The 20114-nt window shown below is 41.2% G+C and overlaps 1 protein-coding gene across 1 annotated transcript; it reads right to left on the bottom strand.

Moving 5' to 3' along the window:
- Positions 1-11464: 11464 nt before the first annotated feature.
- On the bottom strand, positions 11465-19734 carry samhd1 (SAM domain and HD domain 1). Its single transcript, XM_068335538.1, has 16 exons — positions 17959-19734; positions 17787-17853; positions 17617-17689; positions 16682-16842; positions 15807-15922; positions 15569-15639; positions 14940-15098; positions 14350-14450; positions 14139-14247; positions 13951-14042; positions 13759-13874; positions 13478-13617; positions 13137-13232; positions 12898-13002; positions 12622-12759; positions 11465-12533 (listed from the first exon to the last, which is right to left on the bottom strand). The coding sequence occupies exons 1-16, from the start codon at positions 18140-18142 to the stop codon at positions 12381-12383; spliced, it is 1881 nt and encodes a 626-aa protein (XP_068191639.1). The 5' UTR covers positions 18143-19734; the 3' UTR covers positions 11465-12380.
- Between the last annotated feature and the right edge of the window lie 380 nt (positions 19735-20114).

Here is a 20114-nt window from a genome sequence, read left to right as displayed (position 1 = left end):
CTCTGTAGCTTTGAGGCAATGAGATCACTGGACCCGTCACCTTTCCTTTTTTCTTTTTTTCAGGGTTAATTTCTGTGTGTGTGTGTGTGTGTGTGTGTGTGTGTGTGTGTGTGTGTGTGTGTGTGTGTGTGTATGTGTGTGTGTGTGTGTAATATCATATTGAGCTCCCTCAAAGTGTTTTAATGTTCGCATCGTCACGCATGCGGCCCCTGACTAATGTGACATTCCTGAGCCATTAGTGACAGACATACAATACCGTCATTTAACATAAAGAGAAGACCGCTCTGTTTGCTCCAGAGTCAGAGTAATAATTTAAATTTTTCCTTAAACAGGAAGTAATGTTATTCTGATTTACTTATGCAACAGAGGGCATTAAATATAATTTCCCAATAGAAAGCAATGTTGCTCCTATAAATGAAAAACAACTAAAATAAAAAAACTTCAGTGAAGCAAAACCTTGGATGTTGCAACAGTTCAACTTTGCCTTTGCGTACACAAAAAGCTGATGTCTGACAGTTTGCAGCTGGAGCCTCGTCTTCATCTTTGAAACACAATATGTGCTCCTCCAAACATTTGTTTTGTATAGAATTAAAAATGGTTCTTTTATGAGTTTGCAGCACAGGAGATTTCCATGATTATATAAACTCCATTCATTTGATTTGAGAAACAGGAAGCAGCGCTACATTCCATCGACAAAACAGACCTTTCCTAACATGTAGAACTAACACTTTTGACAGTTGAAATTACATTTTCCCCCTAAAACTGCTGTGTTCTCTGTCAGTGTGTTTGCGCTAATGTTTGGGACACAGGAAGTTGCGTGACAGCCTGGTATAAACACAGCTATTAAAAAAAAAAAAAAAGGCCGATAGAAAGCAACTCGGTGTGTTTACAGCTGTTTGTGTGTGCAAATATGCATGGGTGTGTTTGTGGGGTTCTGTGAAATGTAGATGTCCATCAGGGGGTTTCATAGTGCACCGTGTCAAAGAAGAGAACGCTTGCAGTAAACTATCAAAATCAAAGCTGCCAAGTTTCAGAGGTGAATCACCAGAGGATCAGATTTGTGCCAAGAAGGTTAAGTCACAGGGTTTAAATTTCAAACTGTTCACAGGTTGTGTTGCTCTTACTCAACATCACCGCCCAAAGCTTCAGAGCAGACCTCCTCCGTCAGAGCGGGACTCTCACATTTGCATTTTTTTTTTCCCTGTAAAAGGCAATCAAGCCACTAAATGAAAGTATTTTATCTAAAAACAGCTTCAAAATAGTTTTTACAGTTCAGAATTAACTGGCTTGCTAAATCAGCACAGTTGTTGAAGCTTGTTTTATTAATATGCTGTCCTTGTTTATTCCGAATTCTTCAACTTGGTTGCGAATGCGCATGCATTTCACTTTTAAACCATTTTATTGACTTAAAGGTGAACTGCTGAGGTGTCAAGTAAGAAGAAACAAGCAAGAAAAAGAATCCTTCTATAATTTGCCGATCAAGAATCCCCTTGTTTCTTTTTAATTTTTTTTTAGGGTATATGATTTTTTTCCAGCTTGTATAAAATAATTAGGTTTCAAGATGGGAAAACTAGCTTGTGGCTAAAAGGGTGAACTGGGGATAAGACAATAATAAATACTGTAAGTCAATGAGGGCCAGTTTTCCTAAAGAGATTAGACAGTGGGAAAGGAAGGAGGTGTGTGGGTTTGGTGGGTGTCTGCTGAAGAATGAGCATTTCTGTTTTGTGGGCCGTTTATCAAATCAGTAGGGAGTAAAAAAATTTTTTGAGGAATTCAACATGTTGCAAAACAGACTTGATCAATGAGATGTGCTGTGAGGGCAGAGAGATACCCCGTGGATGCTTTTCTGCTGAGGGTTTTTATATGATTTAGACTGTTTTCAGGATTGCATTAAGCTTGACGTTCATGTTTCTGACCACACGCACACAAAAAAAAGAAGAAAAAAAAAAGAAGAAGTGCGCAGCGCTCCGGACAAATAAAACAGTTCCACCCAAGGACAGGATGTGGCCTCTAGGAGGGGGTACGTGCCATTTCCTGTCCACCTCAGTGCCCCTGCTGTCCCCTTTCAATGCTGAGGGTCTGTGTGTGTGTGTTGTGTGTGTGTTGTGTGGTTGATGCTGTGTTTCCTCCTAAACACAGATCCTCTCAGTCCCACAGGGTCAGAGGGTTAGAGGATGAACCATAAAGGGAAAGGAGAGTAAACACACGAGAAACGCTGTGTGTGTGACGGAGAATTCCAACGTCATGCCATCCAGAGTTGAGTGCGTTCAGGTTTCCACCGTTGAGGGACAGTCGAACGACAAAAAAGGCAAACTTTTCGAGGACAAGAGATTTAAAAAAAACACACACAAAAAAACCGTGGTAAAAATAGGAACATTTTTCTGGTGTTTTTACTAAAGTAGAAGTGAAAATGTACAAAAGTAATAAGCAGCTTTAAAAGTACACTATTTTCCACACTATAAGGCGCTCATTCAATGAATGGCTTATTTTAAACCTTTTTTCATATGTAAGGTGCACAGGATTATAAGGCGTATTTGATTATAAGGCACACCTTCAATGAATGACTTATTTTAACACTGTTTTCACCTATAAAGTGCACTGGATTTTAAGGTGCATTGTCAGTTTTTGAGAAAATTAAAAGCTTTTAGGTGTGCCTTATAATGCGGAAAATACTGTTGTTTTTGTGAAGACTTGCGTGAACCTCATGCCATAATAAATAAAGTTTATTTAAGGAATTAGAAACTTTTTTATTTCAACTCCTGTCACTTCTTTTCATAGGTGACAAAAAACATTCAATGTAAATGTCCGTTGTAGAGAAAATAAGTAGAGACGACGATCATATGTTTGCCTTCTACTCAAGAATACAGTTGTGAAGTATGTGCAAATTAGATTTTCATCTTTCATTAAGAGTTTGTCTCCTTTCTAAAGCATTTTGTTCCAGTAGTCTGATCTTGAATACGCCCACGTTTGTCGCTGTAGGTGATTGTTCCTGCATCCAGTGTTAATCTGAAGGTGGTTTAACACACCTCATTTCACTGATAAGCACTCCTTCACCCAGCGAGTACGGACGAATCACCGACATGCAAGGGATTACTCGGGAGGGGAAACCTTTCAGGCTTTGTGCTGCTGTTTCCGCTGGAAGCAGAGCTTTTACACAGAGACTTCAGGTGCATTTACTGAGATGTATTCCAACTATGGGCCAATCAGGATTAAACACTGGAACGAGAGGGCAAAGGCAGGGGACGGCGTGTTGTGACATGAGAGAAGGGGGGGGGGGTTACTGACAGAGAATAGGATGTGTGGAGATTACATACATGCAGGATGGTGGGATAAAAGTGTCAGAAAATATAAAGGATTAATAACATAGTAAATTGCATGAGCAATATGCGCAGTTGGCATCCATACAGAGAGGCTGCTGTGTTTTGCTTTGACCCCCAGATGAGTCAGTTACACTGCTGGCTGTTTTTCTTTTCTTTCTTTCATTCATCATCCTCTTGCCTTATGTTGTGTCATTCTCTCTTTCCCCTCTCCCTCTTATTTACTGCAGGTATTCAGGTATTTACCCCAAGGGAAGCGCTAGTGGTACTAAGAAGCGCAAGGTGCTTTTTTTTTTTCCCCTCCTGTCAGGGCCTGTGTGGGGCCAGGAGGGGCAACTAAAGGACCAGGACACTTCCATTGTCCGGACACATTCCAGCCAATGAAAGATATGGTAGAGAGGGTGTTGGATGTGTCTGCGTGTGTGTGTGCATGCATGTGTGTGTGTGTGTGTGTGTGTGTGTGTGCTATTGCAAAGATTGCCGCTCTCTTTCTTTCTTTCTTTCTCGTCTTGCCTTGTCCCATCCCTTGAGGAATTGCAAAGAAGGCGAATGCACCTGCCTGAAATCCACACCCCAGGGCCAGACGCCTATCTCCCCCATCTTCAAGGTTTTACAGAAACACCGCATGTGCCACTCAGATCGGTGTCTGCTTACGCTCTTTTAAAAAAAAGTGAGCACAGAGGACCACAACAAGCTCAAACAAAACTCCTCAGACAGCTAAAATATTAATGTAAAATAATGAGTTTCATAGTCGTACAGTTTGGATTAATCTTGTGTGTGTGTGTGTGTGTGTGTGTGTGTGTGTGTGTGTGTGTGTATGCATGTGTGTGTACTGTAGGGGAATTCTGCTGACGCTAAATGACACACTTTGCATGTGAGTGATGAAAAAACAATCGAGGTACTGATGCAACTGTTTGCTGTGCAATCCTATTCCATCATTTCTAAGCGAATCAACCGACTTGTGGTGGAATTATTGCCTCCTTTTCTTAAAGAGTCACATGATCCACAAAGATAATGGAGAGACTGATGATTAATCATACTCAAGGACACTTTCTATCACATATACTTTCCCACGGCAGCCAAATGGCCTTATGTTGCCCGTCTGCTGCTCCATTAATGCACCGGGTCACCTCTCACACGACACCCCCAGTGCTTTATTGCAGATTTACGTTCGTCGTGCTGCTTTTGGCCCAACAAGGATCCGCCTGGGTTTGTCCTGGCAAAAGAATTCCCGTTGCATGATAGGCTCGTCGGTTTACCGTTTTATGTCATAAATGCATGGTTCAGGCTGGTGTGTGTGTTTGTGTAATCTGACCCTCTCGTGCAAGTAGGGACAGGTGTGTCACCACCTGACCACACCCCCGGGCCACACGGCACCTCCTGTCCTTAACACCTGTCCCCTTCGTCTGTGCAAAGACCTGTATACCCCTTCTGTCTTTTCAGACACACACACACACACACACACACACTCACACACGCACACACACACACACACACACACACACACACACACACACACACACACACACACACACACACACACACACACACACACACACACACACACACACACACAGACTGAGGTCCGTCTGAGAGGAAGGCAGGTTGCTGGGCTGTGACGGAGCGTGGGGTCCAGATCAGGTGGTTTTGAGTATCCACACAGCTGTCCCTCTGAAATCAGAACTCCATTGAAGCTTCCTGCCTTAAACTCCCTGTCTGTCCCACAACACGGTGTCATCTCTCTGCCCACATGGTCGGCATCTCCTTCTGAGACCATCACGACCCCATCGCAACAGATGGGGACGTATCAAAACAAGTCTTCTCCATGTCTGACCACGAAAACAAAAGTTCTTATTTTGCAGTTTTCGTCATTTTTATGGATTTTAATGAGGATTTTACTGGTCAATTTCACTGACTTTTCGTGAGGCAAGCAAAAAAATGTTCAATCTTGACAGTATATACAGCTGACGTTGGGCACGAGGAGGGACACACCCTGGATAACTTCCTAGTTTATTGTGGAGCCAACAAAGAACAAAACTCAGATATTACACAAGCCGTTCGTTGTCACCTCATCAGGACGGTGGTAAAAACTGCAGCATATTAGTATAAAAATCTACCATTTTTAGATTCATGTCATATTTTTTGTTTCTTTTTGATTTAAGGGTCAGAAAATCTATATTTGTTTGATTTATTTATCATTTTTTATTGGGGGTTCCCTTTTAAATTAAATCACCCCAGAGCTCAGTCCTCCACCATGAAGGACACAAATGATTCAGCATGACAAACGAGGCACGGGACTTCAGATGCTGCATCTGACTTATTTCAGAAAAACAAGACAATATTTCTAATTGAGGGTTTTTTTTACGACGCCTGTGATCACGTGATCGGCCACGTCGCTCCGCGTGACGGATTCCATCCCAGTGATGTCACCACGTTCAATCTCCTCTGAAGTCGATGAGTAAACTCTGACCTCACACGGGTTTGGAAATGACCGCCAGAGCTGTCAAACGAGACGGCAGTTTACAAGAACGATTTTTGTTTTTGGTATTTTATGTTGAGTAATTTTATGTGTGTGTGAATGAGGTAGAGAGAGAGAGAGAGAGAGAGAGAGAGAGAGAGAGAGAGAGAGAGAGAGAGAGAGAGAGAAAGGGAGGGAGGGAGAGGTCAAAGCAGCCTGAAGGCCATTGTAAATTCCTCACTGGCTCAACCAAAGACATTCTTCGCTGCTGTTTTTCTTTCTAATCTCTATGCTCAGATTACCAGCTAGAGGGCCCGACCAGATGAGAGGAGTGCAGGGTGGCATGCATGCACACACATGTGCCCAAACAAGCACAAAAACAAACACACACCAGCTCCAGACGCATGCCGCCACCTATTGCAAAACGGCGCAGCACACTGCAGGCTTAACACTCACTAGGATGGTGTCGATCGAAGCTGCATCTTATTCCCGATTGATGAAATAAAAACAAACCGACACACTGAAGTCATTACCTGAGAGCTTGTTTTTTGAAACCCAGAGAAAATAACCCCCCCCCTGTGGAGAATACTGAGAGGATTCCCACATGACAGCCACCCAACAACACACACAACAAACACACAAAACAGTATTTTGGATCCAAACGTTCCCATAAATCTTTCCCAGATGTGCCCAGATTAGTTTGACTCAAAGGATATCACCACATGAAGATTCTTCATGAGATTTAATTACAAGAATGATTTTTGTTTGTCATCTAATCGGCAAAGACAAATAAACTACCTGCTGTCGTTAATTTGAACAGTTGCAGATAAAGAAAACTCCATTCTGATGATAGCAGGCAAATACGGGCACAGAAGCAATTTGCTAACTTTGTTTTTTTACATTAATAACTTAACAGGATTGCTCAAAAACTTATGAACGAATTTTGATTGATTTGTTAGGAGAGGAAAGACATGGCCAGAGGAATAAATCATTTCACCTCTGGCGGCAACAAGGATCGTCTTTTGGATTGAGGATGTCTTTGTTTTTGTTTTTTTTCTCAACCATTGCATGATAGGGGCAACTGAGACAAGATTTTTACCTCACACTTCATGGATAATGCAGTTGATGCTTGGCTGCATGAGGTATATCTCAGATAAAATCTGATCTGGAGCCAGTTACAGAGGTGGAGATCCAGAATGCTCACATCTATAGCGCTCGTGGAAAGTTTGCTGCTGAGAGATGATAAATAATAATAATAATCTAGGATAGAAAGGATGTTGTAAGGAAATAAAAAGGTCAATGATATTTTAGAACAGGCACTCATGGGTAAAACCATCTGAAGACACCCCTGCTCTACTGCAGGGGTGTCAAAATCATTTTCACCGAGGGCCACATCAGCATAATGGCTGTCCTCAAAGGGCCAGATGTAACTTACAAATGTAACTAAATGTAACTCAGTGTAATGTAAAATAAATGTCATTAATATAAATAACTCTGAATTTAATAATTATTCAAACTTACAAACATTACAGTTGCACAGAAAAAATGTTTGCTTGTTGCTCTGTTCTAAATCTTTTTAATTCGTCAGGTTATGAAACCCACATAATTCCATCAATGAAGGACTAAACTATTCAATAAATAAAAAATAACATCAAACATAAGTTAGGACATTAACTTTTTTCAAAAAGTTTTTGTCAGAGTTAAAATGGGCTTAATTATTGCATTGTGGGAAATGTAGTTTCTGGTCAAAGCACACTTTTGACCTATTTATTGACCTTTTTATGCTGTCGCAGGCCACATAAAATGATGTGGCGGGCCACATTTGGCCCCTGGGCCTTGAGTTTGACTCATGTGCTCTATTGTATTTCCAAAAACTCTTCTTCAGCAGTTTTTTTGTGTCTTTGTGACAAGACAGACCTCAGATAACTCAAATGATTACGTCGTCCATGAAAGGAGGTTTATCTGAAAACTTCAGAATCTCAGACTGGTGACTTTTAAGGGACACTGATGTGAAGAGTGTAGAGTAAACTTTCTCTAGCCCGTGAAGCCCAGCCGACACAGATCCCAAACAGCTGGGTAAATCTCAATCCCTTCATCCTGACGGCAGACGGGGTGGGTGGGTGGGGGGTGATCATGTTATTTAAATGACAACAATCAAGGTGACACAAATGTTCTACAACATACTCCCACAGGAGCAAATCTGCCGCACAGATTTATCCATCCCATAGTAACACCTTACATCAAGGGAAAGCAGCGACTACAGGGGGTGGCCAAGGAGATAGAGTTTACACCAGTAAAGTAATTACCCCACAGCGCAGGCTTGACTAAGCAGCTCAGCTGAACCAGCATGAGTCCTCACACCTCAACAGGTGTGGAGAGAAGAAGAAGGGGGGGGGGTGAATGATGAAATGAAATGAGAAAAGAAAGAAGAGAGTGAGCACCTGTTTTTTGGACCGCCGTGCCTCCCTTATGCAGGCCAAGGCTTGCACTGCCCCGCCCAAAACAGCGCATTCATTTCTCAGTGCCTGTTCAGCGACGCAAAGTAGTATCAGAAGACAAACTGCAGATGTTTGGAGACCAAAAACGAAGGGAGAAAATTGTAGAGAAGGAATAGAAATTGTGGGCAGTTATTACTGATTGTTAAAAACTCTAAACCTTTCAATGTAAAATATGCAAAGAAGTGGATGCATGGATTTTGAAGCAATATGACACTTCTGACAGGAGTTAAATGATCTGTGTCCAGGATGCAGGTGTAAACCCCCCGAAAGAGGAGGTTTTAAATTCTGATGGTTGCTGCTAGTCATCAGTAAAATTGGGCCCAATAATCCACAACTTAGTTGATTTTCTTCAATGAAAAAGTCGAATTTTTTTTAAACAAGTAAATTAATGAATAAATACATTCACAACTTTTATTTTTCATTAAAAAAATGTTTTTTTTGTATGCTAAATTAATTTATTGATATTTTATTCTGGATTCTTACCAGAAACTTTAAAGCAAATATGAATATCTTATAAAAATCAGTTACAGTCAGTGTATTTGCATATAAACAAGCATGCAAACAAAACAATAAAATAAAGAAATACACATGATGACTTTTATTAATGGTGAGAGAAAAAGGTGTGAAAAAAATAATTTAACACTTTAATTCAGTCTAATGTATAAAATCAGGTGTTTCATCTCATATATTCTAACAATCTCCTGTTAGAAGACCCCCAACCCCACCCCATACCACCAAATACACGCACGCACACACACACACACACACACACACACACACACACACACACACACACACACACACACACACACACACACACACACACACACACACACACACACACACACACACACACACACACAGCATACCTACAGAGCTCATTGTGGCTCATTAACCTCCCGGTGGGGGGGTGGGGAGTCAGGGGCATCAAAGTGGCAGGATCACTGCAGACTCATCCAGCAATCCTACCATGGGGGTCTGGAGCCGCAGCGTCTCACCCCCTAATGAGAGGGCATGACTTGCACACATCCACACACAGTTTGACCTCTTGGGACCAGCTGGAAAAGAGAGTGTAACATGCCTGTCCCAGACCCCCCCACACCACCACCACCCCTGCCTCCCCCATTCCTCTCCCAAACTCTACAAATTCCAGCCATCGGCAGCCTTTAGTCACCGCTGGCTGGTTTGTGTCTCACCTCCCAGATATACCTCAATAATCCGGGGGGGGGGGGGGGGGCAGAGGGGGGAGGAAGCCCTTAAAAATAACACTATGATTTGATGATTATTTATAAAGCAATTTATTTGACAAATGTTACTTGCGTTAATCAATTTAATGCAAAGGATTACATAAAGTGGACTAATGGTACTGTTTTAATTGACTATAAATCCTAATTTGCCTGTTCCAAAATCTGGTGAAACTAGGTAATGACAAAAGTATACACGCACATGCAAGGCGCTTTTCAAACTTGACAGCTGAATATGATTTAAGACCATCATGTGAATTTTGAGCCTCTGAAAGAAAACATACTACAAGAAATCCAGTTATTTTTGCAACTGGAATGAGATTAATTTGAGGGTTTTTATGTACGTACAGTATTTAAGTTTAAATAATGATGGGGGGATAAAAAGATTAAGTTTATAAAAAGTACCCATCTGTCAATCAACACTGGTGAGGAGAGAACTCAGAGGCATGAGAGGGAGATGGTGGGAGTCAGGGAAGGGAAAGGAAAAAGAGACGGGGGGGGTCGGGGTGGATAACTTTCTGTCAGGAAGGCAAGTGCAGCAGCAGAGTGAAGGAGGGGTGCAGGGTGGAGGGAAGAGGCACCTTGCAACAGCTGGCCTCAATTATCCGGTTGCTGAGTGTACAGGAGTGTGTGTGTGAGTGTGTGTGTCTATGTGTGTGCATGTGTAAGGTTGAGGTATCACAGGGGGAGGGCTGAGACCACTGGCGCCAAGAGGGGAGCAGCAGGTCAGGGAGGATGAAGATTATAAAAATACTACCAGGCAGTTGGCCTTGGTCCTGCAGGCTCATCGTGCGAGGGTGTGTGCGGTGAATATTCCCTCTCAGTGCCACAGGATGTGGAAGGTTGTGTGTGTGTGCGTGTGTGTGTGTGTGTGTGTGTGTGTGTGTAAATCTGTCATGTACAGCAGCTTGGTGGAATTTAAGGTGCCCATTGTCATTTTAAACAGTACTGAATTTGTAAATTTGAATGACTTTCCTTGTTTTTTACTTTCTTTGTCTTAATATTCAGTATGTGCAGATAACCAATGTCTGAAACTATTTTAAGAATATTGATCTAAAGAGTTATAATTAATGAAGAAATTAATAGTTTCCCAGTAGAACAATTCGTCCAGACTGAGAGTATTTCCTTTATTCTCTAGTATGTAAATTATGACTGATGTGAGTCCTTAACTTTAACATATAAAACAACAAACGTTCGCTATTGGTACCTTTATGTTTACATTGCAGTATAAATTGATCAGTTTTCAGTGGAATCAAGCCGAGCGGTGTTTCAGGTCAGAGGTCTTCAGTCACCGAGACACAAGAGTTCAGGACTAACTAATCTTTGGCGCCATCTAATGGCGAATAGTTTCAATTACAACAATCAGTTCTTATCTAGAGTATTCCATTCTCTTTTTTTGGATTCAATAAAGTCAATTACCACAGTTATTAGAAATCAGATGCAAAAACATAAAAAAAACAGTTCAAACAAGACATGAAGTGAGAGGATTATAGGGAGACAATACAGAGCAGGGCTAATTCGGTGCTAACTGAATGGTAAACTAGAGTAAACAGTACAGCGAATATTAGTAGACAGCAGGTGATGGAGATTTATCAGTGTTGAAGGAACAGCTGGAACCATTATGTATGTAAGGTGGAAGAAAAGGTGCCAACTTTTCTATGCACCCTCTACTGGGTCAGGCTACAGATGGAGATAAATATGAATCAACTGTATCCCCAGACACACACTTCAGCTGGAGAAGACCTGTGTCTTAGTTTTTAAAGCCTCATCAGGCACAAGATGTCAATTTAACAAAATATATTGATTCCAAATTTCATCAAATGCTAAAGTCAAACAATTGTGTTTGATACCAACTGGGAAATCTAGAGCAAGACATTTCTGCAATTTCTTGTGTCTCTCTTTCTCTATCTATCCATCCTTTTTTAAAATTTATTTTATAGTGACAAAACACACTAAGAAATTCATGCATCCATATTTTTGTTTAATTGTAGTCCAAACAAAGTGCAGTAAATAGTAATGGACAACTTAAATGACAGATGGACGACCTTGAAACTGTTTCCAACTAGTTTCATTATGAATAGTGTTGACAGGATCCCCCACTCATTGGTATGGATTCACTTACAGTTATCAAAGATATTTTCTTGAACACAAACAAGCTTTAAAAAAGAAGCAGCTACAAGGTGAGACATTCAGGGAAGACAGCACACAGCAAAGCATTTTAAATGCTACCTAAAATAGACACTGAAATGTTCATTGACTATTTGGTAAATCTTAACACAGGAAAAAAAAACGGACCCTGAGCCATTTACTGTAAAAAAAATAAAAATCTAAAGTACAGCCGACACATTCGAAGGAAAAATAAATACAAAACCAAACCAAATCCCACACACATAACTCAACAAGAGCAGCAAAAAGCTAACATTAAATGTCAAGAACTCCATACTGGAAATCTTTACTTTGATTTGCAGATGAGATGTACTTCTTTAAAAGTCAAATAAAAGAAACACCACTGTAAATAAAAACAAACTGCCCTTAAATACATATTCCAAATGACCAGTATGTATTTTTCAGGATGCCAATACATGATAGACGGTCTAAAAATGATGCAAAATATAGTAGCTGAAGTTCTGGATGAATGAGGCAGCTCAAAATAAAATCTTATTAAAACAATCAAAGTAAAGAAAGATACGAGTGCAACAGGGAAGAGGTGTCTGAAATCATTCATTTTTTGGCTTAAAAACTGTTTCAGATCAAACCCTAACCCCCCCCCCCAACACACTCACCACATAGAAAAATAGAAATTCCTCTCAAAACTGTCTCAATCACCAGTTGTGTAACAGAAGGGAAATCTGCTCTCTTCCTCTTACTGAAAGAGCTGGGTTTTAACTTTCTTTGGTCTGTTTTGACCAGTGGAGTTCACTGCTGTGCTGCTGCCTCCCTCTTCATCCTCACCTTGATTGTTATTCAACCAGCTGGCTTTCAGAGGAGTCAGCTCAGGCGCTATTATGTCGCAATCCTGTAATTAAAGATGCAAAGTAAAAAAATAATTCATCATTGCTGATACCGAGCTTTGCGCTTACTGATACTGCAAAAAGTTCCTCGACCTGAGGCTTCGAGAAGTCCATTTCGATGCACCATTTGACAAAGTGCTTCTTGGCCACCTCCAGACTCCTGTCATCGGTCTTCTTGCAGTAAACCCTGATAAGCTGCTCAGCAAACTGCTCTGGAAGAAGTTTAGACACCTGGAAAGAACGACATCAGCAAAGAGACAAAAATGGTGACAAACAGCTTCTAACATCAAGAAGAAAAACCCAAGAAGAAGAAGAAGACAAATGTGATTGTTTGAGAAGGAAGATTTGGGTTTAGCCTTCATTTCAGACCTGGTTCTTGCGGATCTGGATGGCTTTGGTCAAGTCTTCTTTACAATAGAAACGCACGTTGTTGATGGGGTTCTTCTCTTTCATCCCATAATCCATATTAACTACCTAAAAAAAAGTAAAGGAGATAATATATCAGTAACCACAGTAAAGCACAAGGGAGACCCCATTGATCCTAAAATAAATAATAGAGGTACAATTTGGAGATACAAGTGAGTGGACGGCATTAAACTGAAACTCACATTGACCACAAAGTCTTCTGGCAGCAGAGTGACATCATGAGAACCATTCTGAGGGGCAGCTTGAGCCAAAGCTGCTTCCCAGGAGTGAAGTTTCTCCTAATAAGAGGTAAAAAAGAAAGTAAGCAAAAGCTGATAGTTAGAACACCTTAGCAGCAACATCAGCTCAGATTTGATGTCCGATCTTTGTGCAGACAAATTTAAAAATGACTAATCACAATCCCTGAAGTGAATTTATAATCTGGGAACAACAATGTTCCATTTCATTTTACAAACTCAAATTAGAATCTCAACTCTACATCAGATTTTCTTGAGATGTAGACGAGAACCAAGACGACATGCACCTGGGTGACAGTAATGGGTTCATCTGCCTGGGTTTGGCCCAAACACCTATAGAGGCGTCGAAGGACGATGTTGCGTAGAATCTGTCTTGCTTCCGAAAGCTCCGGGGATGACGAGTTCAAAATTTGTTGAAACACATAATCTACAGGACAAACAGGAAGTTATATCATTATCATCGTATTATTTAAATGACCACTAGGCTGTTTCTAAACGGAATCTATTAGGTCGGTAGATACGACATCACCGTAATGTTTTTGTGCAGCCCTCAGTGGTGTCTACCAACCCGTTAGCTTGGCGTAGGCCTCCATGTCATCTATGGCAGTGGAGAGAGTGAACATCTTCCCTCCTGAGCCTTCAATCTGGATGTGCTTGTCTGCTTTTAAAAAGGCCTCTGTGATCCTGGATGATCATGACATTTGGTCACTTTTGAAAATACTTAATTGTGCACCATTAAACCATATTTAGAGCTACTCACATCGTTTCTATGATGTTGCCCACTTTGTGCTGGTAGGCTCTCCTGTGGAGACAGTTCCTCGTGTGGAACATGTCGTAGAGATTTCCCACCTCCTGTTAAAAGAATCACCTCTATTTTAGTCAGAACCGATCATTTAAATGGATTTTCATGTTCAAATCTAATCACACACTTTGTCTTAAAGTCAGCACCTTGTCTCTGGTGCAGATGTGTTTCTGACCATCCACATCACAAACCCTGGCAAACTTCAGGAAACGACGGTAGTCAAAGTTATTCTGGATGCCGAGGTGGTAGCAGTCCCTGAAATAAGACAAAGGGAACATATGTTAATATTATACAAATATGTGACTACTGAGTGTGAATGGAAATGAACAAATCATCGAATGGATTACTGAGTCCCACCTGGCAAAGTAGTCCCACTTGTCCACATCAATTCCATTTCTTTTGTTGGCCACAATTTCATAGAGGAAGGACTTTTCCTCTGGTCGGCCTTTATATGGCCACTGTAGACACGAGAGACAACAGTAGCTTTAAAATCAGCCTTTTAATGTGCGAGAATGCAAATATTTGATTCAAGTTTCCTCAACTTTTTACTCTGAAGCCACACTAAGGCACACAGGACGTGGCTGGACATATAAGACTGGATGTCCCTGTAAAGAGACATCCTTTCCTTTGCTCTGTAAGTCCCTTCTGCCTGGAAGTCTTCACTGCTCAACAGCAAGGTCTCCTTTTCCATGGATCAGTGCAAAAGTTCAGTCCTGTTTGTAATGTCCCACAAGAAAACTTCCATTACCAAAAACCCCAGCAGAGGATGTACTTTCTGCACCAGTTCAGGGGTTTTAACTTGCTCTAGGATCTGATGATCAAACTCTATTCTGCAATAATCTGCGTTTTTCTACCGAGATAAAAACAAGACCAGCCTCAAGACGACCGACAGCAGCTGCTGAGGCGTTGGTCCTCTGGACTGACTCCCCACAGACAGAAGCTGCTACCTTTAGACGTCCAGCTGCATTGGTGTCCAGTGGTCCAGCAATCTGTTCCTTGATGAAGTCCAGGTCCTCCGGCAGAGTCAGGCCGTGCTGCTCCATCACCGGCTTCAGGTCGTTGTCTTCCACCAGGTAGTCAAACATGGCAACTGAGGCAGTTTCGTGCTGCAAAAAAAAAAAAAAGTCTGTATAAATTAAATTGTGAGCATGAACGGCTAAAAACTGAAAGTGAAAACAGACATTACTCAAATAGAGAAAGCTTATCTAAACATATCTTAAAGCCAATGTGAATAACGTGTCTATCTCTGATGTTTGTCCAACTGCTGCTCTGCGGTTCTAAATTACACAACGAACAGAAGCGTTGTTCTTATCAGTAATTCTCACTACATAGTAAAATCAATTCTGCTTTATGTCACAGTCTTGAGTGGCAGTAATGAGTCATGACTTAATGTTGTGAGAACATTGTAGAAATTAAAAAAGTACCTGCCTTTAAGAAAGGTTACACCCTAACAGTTTATTCTATAAGCAGTAGATTATTCAGAGGGCTAATAAATGCCAGAAAAAGAAATAATCAGCACACATATTTTTATTTTAGCTATTGTTTTCTCTGAGTGAGCACATATACACTTTCCTACCTGCCAGTTAATGTCTGGACGGGCTTTGGGGATGAACCTCCCATCAAACATGTGGGAAAATGGTCCGTGTCCTGGAGGAGTGGATACAAAGGAGTTATTGATTTAAATGAACTTTTATCTCAATGCTTACCTGGAAAATAGAAGATAAAGACTAATAATTTCACTTGTATTCTCACTCTTGCCCGCAACCTTTAAAATTTTGGAACTCCAAACATGTGAGAATCGGTGCACAACCCACCCAGATCGTGGCAGAGGCCAGCGATCTGCACACACAGGATGTCACTGCGGGAGATGAAGAGTTCTGGCTGCCTCTCATTCAAAGCTTGAGCAAGTTGTCCCGCCAAATAACTCACCCTGTCACAGCAAACAAACAAACAAACAAACAAACAAACAAACATTACCTTCAAATTACATTTTGTGCGTTAAAGAAAAATAAAAGAAAGACAAAAGAAAAAAGGAACTTGTGTTTATGCTCCACTCTTTCCACAGCTGCTGTTCCGCCGTCCTGTCAGGACTGTTTAGTGACACACGTCTACGCTTCGACGTGAACATGTGTAACAACAGACAGTTTGGGACAGACAGACAGTTTTGTTAAAATCAGGGTCACTAACATCTATTTAGTCTATCCTTCATCAGAACTGGAGATAAGATCATTGAATTGAATTGAAGATCAAGATGCTTCACATTGTTTTGTATAAAGAAAAGAACATTCTACCGTTCTGTTGCTCACGCTGACGCAACAATGGCTAATGGTTAGTTGACTCCCAGGACGCGTTGTCCCAATGGTGCGGTGCCATAAAAACAGGAGATATTCAATGCCGGTCAACAATAGCACTTTCTAAAAAGAGATCATGCCATGCCACAAAGCAACAGGACGGAACAATCGCGGCCTCCCGCCGCTCCTGTGTGTGTTTGAAATTGCGAGCTGGCATACCCGCTACTTGAAGAGTAAGTTTCCCAAATACGAAAGTTTTTATTCTTTTTTTTCGGTTAGTGACCAACAAGCTGCTTTTTAAATCTTCTGGTTATGGGGTCGGCCCATCAGGCCGTGTAAAAACAGGCAATATCTGCTGATTCATGTGATCAATAAAAACATTGTGACCGAACACTTACCCAATGCAGTGTTCAAAGCGGTTGTGAGAAGCTCCCGGAAACACAAAATAGGCTCCTCCGAGCTGCTTGATGTTTCTGAGTCTCTGGAACTGAGGAGTGTCAATGATTTTGACGAGGAGGGGGTGAAACTCCACGTGTCCGTGGATGGGATCATTAAAAACCTGATGGAGGACAACAAACGCCATTTATTACAAAAACATTTATTATCAAATAGAAAAGCCTGTTTATCCAGTCTATCTTTATCTAACCAACAATGAACTGATGGATGGATCGCAGGCTGACATTATTGACCCACAATGACCTTTAATATCAGTCTTAGTTCTGCTCAAGGCTAAACGTGATTAAATATTAACATTACTGACAAATAACATCAACTAGTGTTCATCAACAACATCAGTTCACTATTTACTTGGGGGTATTTTATGTTTAGATTATATGCTGTGCATATATACTGTACATATAACTGAAATCAAATGGTTTGCTTGTCTTTGTACTGAAAACTTTTCCATTCATGTTTGTTGTTGATGCAGAAGAATCCAAATCTGCAGCGATTTAACAACGTGAATCAGGTTTTGTTGTTACTGACACGCATCTGATGACGCATCTTGTGACGATGATCAAAAATGATGACAGATGTGAGAAGAGTTTAAAAGAGGTGCTGACAGCTATCTGGTTCTTTTCACACAACTGCTGACGTCTAATGTCAGGCTGCACCTCAGCTTTTCTTTACTGCAGGTTGATGCTTGTTTTTTGGAAACATTTGTGTCCTGAACTGAACCCACCAGATATTAATGAATGAACACCTGAATTAATCAGAGGGACGAAGGACAATTACTTTCCAGCGGGTATTTTTCTTTCGGGATGGCTGACAAATATAAAAATGACAGCCAAATAATTCAGTATGTCAGTATCTTTCATGGTGATGTGGAGGACACCTTGTTTGGATCTGCTTCTATCTGCCACAGCATCCTGAGGCTGTGGAGGATGGACAGACGGTCTCCAAGACATCTGGACAGAAGAACATTCAGAATAATGAGTGAAACCCCAAATTAACCCACTTAAAAAAAAAAAACCCACTCGTGGATTTAACACCAAGCACTCTTACTTTATTCCAATTTTCTCCAGATCATCATCCTGGAGGGACCGGAGGAGGACACCTGAGATCCTGTGTGCTGAACAGGAGACAAACATGGAGACAGCAGGTCGGGGACGATGATCTAAGACACTGATTAGGAGTAAAATATAATCTCTTCAAACGCTCGAACCAGAAAACTAACCTCTAAAGTTGTCCTCCCATTCCCCGACTCCTTCTCTCCGCAGGTACTGACACGTTTCCTCCACTCCCCAGCGCATGTAGTCCGAGTCCTGCAGCCGGCGCTCCGCAGACTCTCTCTTAGCCGGCGTCTGGAGGCTGTCACCGGGTGTCAAATCTGCCTTCAGCGGTCGTTTCCGGTTCTCCATGTTGAGGTGACGAACAGGCGATCAGTTCGGTTCTTCAGTGCAGAAGAGCTTCGCGGAATCACAGTCGGTCCGACGGCTGACTTGTGTTTTCTCGCTGCAAACTGAAGGCGCTGAAAAAACACCCGGGTTTTGTTTCTACGTCGGTGAGTCAAAAATAGCCGGTGTGGATCCACTTCCGGTGAGGTCTGTCAAAATAAAAGTACCCTGTCGCCACACCTGAATATAACCAGACAGGTGTCATTAAACCAGGACAAGGTGACTTAAGTCACAGAATTTGGTTTTGTTCTATTTTGTTTGATTATTTTAATTTCATGGTGATTTAATTTCATGGTTTCACGATGACAAAATATTGTACTAATCTGAGCAAAAGAAGTTCATATTTTGCACGTTTGTACTACACATACTAAAATGAAACGTACTGGAATCGACCAGCAAAGCATAAAAGCTGTAAACTCATTCATAAGAATGGAGAACTTAATTAAATAGAACGGCCAGAAAATCAGCTGATGACAGGATAGCACTATGTTGGATTTGACCAAAAAAAGCAACATTTCAATCAATGGATGATAACCAAAAAATAACAACAGCAATAAAAAAAAACAAACAAACCCAAAAAACAACTACGACCAAAAACAATTGTCCTTCTGGTTTATTTATTTATGGACATTTATGACTGTGATTGGTGGATATACACAGATACCACTGGAATTAATAAAATGTCTGTTTGTCTGCCGGTCTGGCTATCTATCTATGTATTGGCATAGAAAATTCTGTAATGAAGTCAATCACAAGGAACTGCCTCTGAAGATTTTATTGCACTACGCTGCAGCAGAACGTGGGTGAGAGCCGCAAGTCAACCTGTAGCTGGGTTGTATGTCTCACCGAACCATAATTCCGTAAGTGATCTTTTTATACAGGAGAAAGGTATGCAAAACAAAGTATACTCCTTATGACAAAACCAATATTTAATCAGAAACATATGGTGGGAAAAGCACAGGAGGAAGCTTCCAAAGGTCTCTGGCCTTGGAGACTAATTCTGAGCATTTTTAATGAGCGAGTTTTAATAAATGAAATAAAAACACCTATCTTCTACAAACAAGTGGATATTTTATCTCATAAAACACGCTCCTTCTCGTGTTTTCCTGTTAATCGTGGGTACCTTGACGCGTCTCCCTTGAGGTGACGCGCGGGGCGGAGCCACACGTGGTTGACGGTCGGTGATGACGGTCCGATGCCGGGGCTTTTAAAATGGGTTAATCCCCCCGACGATTAGCAGTTACACTAATCAAGATGTTAGAACACATCCGGGACGGGACTCGAACAGAGATCTGGTCACACTTAGGTTTACCCTCTTATGCACTGAGGGATTTCTTACCTGTCCGCTCTCTCACCTGACTGTTTGTTGTTCCTTTTATTCTGTTTATACTGACAATCAGAAATGTGGTCAGTCTGTCTGCGTGTGTAATTTTTAATTCATTAATAATCAAGTTTGTTTGTGTGTTTTTTTTACTGAATGACCCACAGACAACATTCAACAACCAAGATGACTTGGTACTGTATTTGTGTGTCGCCTGTGGGTCATTTCTGACAAGTCAGAGCAAGAAATTACCAGTCTTACAGTTACACTAACAATGAACCAGTACTAAATAAAACAGTACTAAATAAGCAATGAAACTACAATACTTAAAATGTAAAAAAACAACAACAACAACCCAGCTACAGCAGAGAGTACCACCCAAAGTTTTCCTTTGTCACATTCAAACTGAGGCGTGTACTGCCCCAGCACGAAAGCATGTTTAGTGTGGGTATGCTGATTTTGCTGGCACGGCAGAACTTCCTGTAAACCTCCTGTTAACAACTGACATAACCACATGTATATATATATTTTTTACATTTATTTCTTCTTTAAACCGCAGGAAAAAATGTTTGCGTCCTTGGTTAGTCCCAGATTAGTTCATGCCCAGTACTATTC

This window comes from Antennarius striatus, chromosome 2 (genome assembly GCF_040054535.1).
Source record: "Antennarius striatus isolate MH-2024 chromosome 2, ASM4005453v1, whole genome shotgun sequence".
NCBI lineage: Eukaryota > Metazoa > Chordata > Actinopteri > Lophiiformes > Antennariidae > Antennarius > Antennarius striatus.
The sequence above is the reverse complement of the archived record's forward strand: the minus strand, read 5'-3'. Positions and strand labels throughout refer to the sequence as shown.